The following is a 7,490-nucleotide window of genomic DNA, read 5'->3' as shown; positions in this document are numbered from 1 at the left end:
TGAGTGTCATCATAATATGATACAGCAACAAACAATACTGAGAAAATCTGCTATTATTCAGCAAAACAGTTAATGCTACTAATGTGGGTTCAAATGAGCCATTTCCTCTCCATCTATTAGGAGAAGATATTTTATTTAGGTGAAAAAGGAAATAACTTAATCTTGTATTTTGAAAAACTTTTATAGGTGCTATATACATAGAATAAAAATGTACATTTAAGGAGACTACGGTGATGTTATATGGCAAGAAAATAACATATAGGTGCATGTCATTGAGGTAGACTACCATGTCATAGAAATCTTGGGTAAAATTTTTTCGAAGGGTTTCCTTATAAGTAATGATGAAATATAAGAACAAAAGTAAGATAAGGGAAAGGCGTTGCTTCTTTTATTTCAATTCAACAAAACACACAAAACTTATACTTTTACAGATCTTTTTGCTTTATAAATTTCAGGTACAAGTAGAAATAAGGAATTTTTATCACACATAAGCCATATGAAAAGTATCACATCAAAAAGCACCAAAGCACTAAACTGTTCCTCAGCAAATACACAGTTGAAGTGTTAAAGAGGAACACACAATGGAATAGTTCCATTGACCTGCACAATCTAGAATATCAGTTTAAATGGTTCTATGAATTCCCCCAATCTATGGATATCAAGTATACTTCAATTCATAAAGATGCATTAAGACAGAGAAGAACAGCCACCTTGGATTTCCAGGGATGAAAATCATTACGGGAGGAGGAAGCTTCCTGTTTCTCCTATGGACCCACTGGTGGAACTAAGCTGCCAAACACCAAACAATTAGGGCTCCTAAGGATCTCAAAGATGTGGAAGTAATAACATAAAAAAATCAATATTGATAAATAAAATAACATTATTTCAAACTTTGGAGAATTAGGCAATTCTGATTATTTTTTGTAAGACTGTACTCACCTAATCATGGAGGAATCATGTAGTCTGTCCTAGCTAATGCTAGAAAGCCCCACAACTTTCCTCAAGGCTGCTTTCATGTCCTTATTCCGGAGGCTGTAGATGAGAGGGTTGAAGAGCGGGGTCACAATAGCATAGAACAGTGTTGCAACTTTCTGCATCCCAGCAGAATGTCCGACTCCTGGGCTCACATACATGACCATCAAGGAGCCATAGTACAGTGATACCACGGCCAAATGAGATCCACATGTTGAGAAGGCTTTACGTCTTCCTGTGGCTGAAGGTACACGTAACACAGCTACTACAACAAGCATATAGGATCCAAGGGTGAAGAAGAAGTTACCAAAGATAATTAATGAGCTGAGAGTATAGCAAAGCAATTGGATCCTTGGTGCAGAGGTACATGCTAATGCAAACAGTGGTCCTGGATCACACACAATATGGTCAATAATATTTGGGCCACAGAAGAGCATCTGAGACATGAGAACAACAGGGGTCAGGAACCACAGAAACCCACAAACCCAGCAGACAGTGACTAGTTGAGCACAGAGATACCCAGTCATGATATTAGGGTAGTGCAAGGGGCGACAGATAGCAAGGTACCGATCAAAAGCCATGACAGACAAAAGGAAGCATTCAGATATGCCCAAAGAAAAAAAGAAATAGAATTGGAGGAAGCAACCAGCAAAGGAAATAGTTTTTGTCTCTGAGAGAAAGTTGACCAGCATCTTGGGGACTGTCGAAGAGACATACCAGATCTCTAGGAAGGAGAAATTCCCCAGGAATATGTACATGGGCGTGTGAAGTCTCTGGTCACACCACACTGCACAGAGAATAGCACCGTTTCCTGTTATGGTCATAATGTAGGTTGTGGTAAAGAGTGAGAACAAGAGGCTCTGGATCTGCCACTCAAAGGAGAAACCTAGGAGTACAAATTCACTCACGGAAGCAAAATTGGAATCCTGCTTGGAGACATTCATTTGATCAGTACTCTGAAAATGTAAGAGAAACTTTATTATCAATATGGCTCATTAAAATGTGTTCATTGTATAAGAATAAAGAGAAGGAGTGCCAAGGGCATGTCATTTTCAGAAAAGGAACATCTGTTAAAACATAATTTAGTCCACCCTTACTTGACCACAAACCCTGTTTCTGGACAGAAACCAAGTTTTGCTCACTTCTGCGCCCCTCTCTTGCTATATGGCGATGGAACAAAGAAGCAAAATTAAACTCATTTTGTAAGTATGATGATTTGAGTGAGGGATGATCTATGATAATTTCTGGTTAGAACCGAGCATAAATTACCACTTAATAAATGTATTAGCTTTTTACCTAGAGCCATCTTATCATGCAATAGAGACAGGAAGGAAGGTTAAGGTACAATATTATTATGTGCGTCTCAGTTAGAGGTCTTCCTTATGACCTATAACGATGCAAAGGAAGCAGATATGTCTTGGAGTGAATTGGCATTCCTTTAAAGTAAAACCGCTGTTGTTGCCATAAGCATCATACAAATGTAATTGCATTCATTACTTACCAACACTGACCATGAAGGTTGTGAAGTGGCAATACGTCTGTTGATAACCATGGTCTTACGTTTCTGTTTAATCTTCCACGTTTAAAGAAAATTTCATTAGGAAAGCTAAGCAAGAAGCTTCATTGTTTTTTAAAACGGCACCTGTTCTCTAAATATTCAGGAACGATTTTCCTGATGTGCTAGTGTGAAATGAAACAAAATGCACATGACAGACTCTGGGTGATGGAAGTCCAGTTCTTTTTTAGTCATGAGTAAATGCCCTTCATTTTCCATCTCATGGAAAAGATATGGGGTTTCAAGCATCGGAGTTTGGTGAGGTATATTTTGCTTGTGTTTGGTGATATTGGGTGACGTAAATCCCTGAAATTCTGAGTACTTAAGTTCTGAGCACAAACACAAGATGTTCATAACTATTTCTCCCTCCACCTACTGTCAACTTCTCTGCTCTGGGGTGTTGTTTGAAATGTCGAGGTGGAAGCTGTTTTTACTTCATCCTGTAACATGTATCTCTATTTAAATTATCCTCAATTAATGAAACCCTCATTAGGAAATCATGCAATGACAGAGGGTGGCACACGGATGTTGAGAGCCTCAACCATGCTCAAAGGATGATGCGGATGAAATCCCTAAAGGAGCTGATTGAGGAATCTGTGGCTTCTGTCTCCAGCCAAATAGCGTTATTTTACTGCACAACAGTTAAGCATGCAATTTCTCCATCACATATCCACCTGGGACTTGGCCTCTATAGACTACCAATCTGTAAATGTTTAATGACATCATGCTCTCTTAGGAATAAGAGTCAAGGTGATTTTGTGGCACCATTGTTTGCTAATCTGGACTCTAAGGATTACTGAATAGATACTGTTTGAGCAAGTATAATATGCTGTGTCATCAAATGTCAAGAATTAAAGTTGAGAAATATTTCAAGAGTCTGTTGTTTGGTTGGAGGGGGCAGAGGTGTATTGTTGAGAGACAGGTTATGGAAATGTTGAGTGAAGGCTAGACGATTGTAGGACATTGACAACAATATTTGGAAAACTCAGAAATGATTTTTTAGAAGGGTTGCTGTTGTTTTCTTTGGTGCACTCTCTTTTTCTGGAGGAGTGTCTGGTAGTTTTGGACTGTGGACCATCAACATGGCTAGATCTATTCATTTATTTATGGAGTTGGTGGTGATGGTGGACAGATTTCAATCAAAAGAAGTTTCTCTAGCACGTGGTTATAAATATGTCTAAAATGTACCATTCATGAAATGACAGTTATAATTCCAAAGCATCTCGATCTTTTGAATAAAGAGGTAACATTCCTGGGATAAAAATCACTGGGTAAAAGTAGTATGGAAAATTCCCCATTCCAGACAGGGTAGACTGCAGACATATGACCACGCTGGAAGAAGTTTCTAACTTGGGACAACAGTCGTGGTTGGATGAGAGACTCGTGTTGAGTCAACGTCTGCATATCCTTCTTACGGCAGGGCAGTGCTACCATATTTCTCTCTAGGACACCCTGGGTACATGAATGGTCTTATCTCTTCCAGTGCCTCTGCTCAGGGCCCCACAGAAAGGAAGGTGCTGAGCTTGGGGACTTGTACAGGGGTGCTAGGTAAAGCACCAGGGTTGAGAGAGTGGGCCCTCTCAGGAAGCAGAGAGGAAGCAGCAGATTCCTAGCATTTGCCTTGTACCCCATTATCCATTAGACTTCACTTATCAACCACAAATTCAAACACATAATTATTAAGGATTTCAGAGTAGCATCCACAGGTATTGAAGTTCACATGAATATGTGGTGCTGTGGGCCATTCTGTGCACCAGCCTTTGCTTTAGAATGCAAAGCAGAGGGAAATGTAGACATGAGAGCCTCTGAGATTCAATGGCAGATGAGGGGCTAGAAGGGTCCAGTGGAGAGTCAGGTAGAACAGAATCTGCTACAGAGAAATTTGAAAGCCTGTCTAAGGATTCAGCCACAGTCCTTGTTGGAAGAAGGTCCTGAAGAAGTGTGAGAAATGAGCAGAAAGTAACAGGCAGAGGACAATAGATTTCCAGTGTGAGAGTTTTCAGAAGTCAGTACCCCCAACTCATGAATTTTTGGTGTTTTTTAGACTTGAAAACACAAAAGGGAAGCTCTTTCTGGATCAAAGCAGGGCATTGGCGTCAGGGGTGTCTCTCCCTGTCTTGTCCTCCCATTCTACACACAAAGTCTGTTGGAACTTTTGACATTATTTGGCTCTTCCTTAATTGTGGAAATTTTATACTTGAGCTATATTTAACATAACCTACAATTCAATAGCCGAGTCTTATGATGAAGTGCTTTGTAATATTCACTTTAGTCAATGTTGTAATTGTTTTCAATCTTTTTGACTCTCTACTTCCCAGGCTCTCCCTTCCCTTGTCCCAGGAGAGTATCCATTTTCAGACAGCCTTCATAATTCCACCCCACCCAGTGTGCCTATACAGATAATTTTAGAAAGCTAGGCCAGATATCCAATAAGGATCCATAGAATATGACCATATACACTGATAGAGACCTTGGTCTAAGAGAAGACAGAAACTATTACAAATTTATGTATGCAAATTCCCAAAGATACACCAAAGGAATTCTAGAAGCGATAGAGAAATATGACACAGTGGCAGGATTCAAGTTCAATAAAGAGAAGTCATTGGACTGCTTTATACATCAGCCAAGATAAAGGAAGAGAAGATCAAAAAGTTAGTCTCTTCACAATATCCAAGGACAAATTGAAATATCTAGGGATATACCTGACTAAAAAACTGCATGAGGAAAACTGCAGGTCGCTATTAATTGACACCAAGTGTGACCTCAACAAAAGGAAGGTTATCCCATGGTCATGGATCAGAAGACCCAATATAGTGAAGATGTCAGTTCTGCCAAGGCACTGTGTTGAGTTAAATGCCATCCTGATCCAAATACCAACATCTTTCTTCAAAGAAGTGGAAAACTGATTATGAACTTCATATGGAGAGGTAAGAAACTCTGATTTAGCAGTGAACTTCTCAAGAATAGGAGAAAGTTGGAGGGCTTGCTTTACCTGACCTTAGCACCTATTATACAGCCAGGGTGGTCAAAAAAGTGTGGTATTGGTATAATGACAGATTTCCAGATGAATGGCTAGGGACTGAAAACCTAAAAAATAAAATCATCAGTATACAGACAACTGATCTTTGATAAGGGCCCCAAAAATATCAAATGGGAAGCAGATGCCATCTTCAATAAGTGTTGCTGGATAAAATGGACACCTATCTGTAGAAAAATGAAGCAAGACCCTGACTATATTCCATGCACAAGAATAAACTCAAGTGGATTAAAGACCTAGAGGTAAACCCCCAATCTATTCGGGCCATCAATGAGGGAATTGGGACAAAGTTCCCTGAGAACTTTGAATCAGGGAATACATAGGCTATCAGAAGTAGGGAAGGACACAAACTCAGAGGAGACACAAATCAACAGATGGGGTACATTGAAGATAAAACACCAGTGTACATCGAAAGAAGTCACCAAGAGAGTAATGAGAGCATCCACGCACTGTGAAAACATCTTTAGCAATAACGCATCAGACAAAGGCCTTATTTCTAAAATCTACAGCACTCTACTAATGTACAACAAGAAAAAAAATCTGAGGAGATGGCCAATGGATCTGAAAAGAAGTTTCTCCAGGGCAAATTTCCCATGTCCTCCAGATTGTTCATCCAGCCTATATTATTTACACAGAACTGTAGAGATAATAATATGCACAAAAACAAAACAGAGAAAACCCATAAACAATATGCAGCAAAACAACAAGAAACTAATGACAAAAAAAAAAACACAACAAGAAAGAAAAGCTTGTAATTAGTTCAAGGATCATTTGTTGACCTTTAGGAGTGTTTACCAGTCCAATCTGTTGGGGGCACCATGGCCTGGCCCCAAAGTCTGCCTTGAGTATTCATTGGGGACCTCGCCACTCCATTTCCTCGCTGTTCTGTTGCACCCCCTTAGTGTTTTGCCTCGGTGTGGTGGGATATGATCAGGTGCTGATGACAGTAGCTTAAGTGGAGAGCAAATATTTTGAGAGTAGTGAAGACAATCAGTGTACAAATGTGCTTTACACAATTGATGTATATATGGATTGTGTTAAGTGTTGTATGAGCCCCTAATAAAATGAATTTTTAAAAAGGGCAAAATTCTAAGTAGCTAATAAACATATAAGAAAATGTTCCAGATTCCTAACCATGAGACAAAAGGAAATTTAAAAACTCTGAGATAGCACCTAGCACAATCAAGATAGTCCAAATCAAAAAGTATCACGTGTTGTAAGGGCTGTGAAACTTTCATTCACTGCTGGTGGACCTGTAAGTATGTACACCCATAATGGAAATTGAATTGGTGATTTATAAAATGGATGGAAAGTGAGTTACCAAAGGACTGAGCAAGCCCCCTACAGGGCATATACCCATAACAGGCAAGAAACAAACCACAGTCAGACATCTGTTTTCAATGTTCATCGCAGCACAGTTCATAATTGCAAGGAGTTGGAAACAACACAAGTTTCCATCAAGAGATGAATGGATTAAACATCAGTAGTGCATACATACACAGAGTAATAGGCATCACTAAAACAACAACCTGCTGTACAGCAAGCACTGGAGGAAATTATGCTAAGGGAAAGTAAACTAAACTTAAAAGGACAGGAACAATATGAGTCCACTGATGTAAGCAAAAAAAAAAAAAGGAAAGAAAGAAATGTTAAAAGGGGAAATATGGGAAAAGCTACTACATATATACATTCCCAGGGTTTGGTCCAGGTCCTATGTCAGATGCCAAACGCAACCCAGAGTTACTAATAGCAACACATAATTCAGGGGCGGGGAGAGAATGAAAGTGGTAGCGGTGGGACAGGGCACTAACCAACCAACTGGGACACCAAGATGTGAATGCAATGTGCAGGCATGAAGCAGGGACACAATAGAGAGGTCTGCAGTGTGACCTCCAATCCCAACTAGGTGGGCACCACCTACCATGC

At 39.7% G+C, this 7,490-nt stretch overlaps 1 protein-coding gene across 2 annotated transcripts; it reads right to left on the bottom strand.

Annotated features, from left to right (window-relative positions):
- Positions 1-807: 807 nt before the first annotated feature.
- LOC142425724 (olfactory receptor 11H12-like) lies at positions 808-1,937 on the bottom strand. Of its 2 annotated transcripts, XM_075531062.1 has the most exons (2): positions 993-1,916; positions 808-813 (listed from the first exon to the last, which is right to left on the bottom strand). In XM_075531062.1, exons 1-2 carry the CDS (start codon positions 1,914-1,916, stop codon positions 808-810), a joined length of 930 nt encoding a protein of 309 aa, XP_075387177.1. The 2 variants fall into 2 exon arrangements, with proteins under 2 accessions (XP_075387177.1, XP_075387178.1); XM_075531063.1 differs by lacking the exon at positions 808-813 and having other exon boundaries at positions 969-1,937.
- Positions 1,938-7,490: the final 5,553 nt, after the last annotated feature.

This window comes from Tenrec ecaudatus, chromosome 14 (genome assembly GCF_050624435.1).
Source record: "Tenrec ecaudatus isolate mTenEca1 chromosome 14, mTenEca1.hap1, whole genome shotgun sequence".
Classification (NCBI taxonomy): domain Eukaryota; kingdom Metazoa; phylum Chordata; class Mammalia; order Afrosoricida; family Tenrecidae; genus Tenrec; species Tenrec ecaudatus.
Note: the sequence above shows the minus strand (reverse complement) of the source record. Positions and strands in the feature narration are given on the sequence as shown.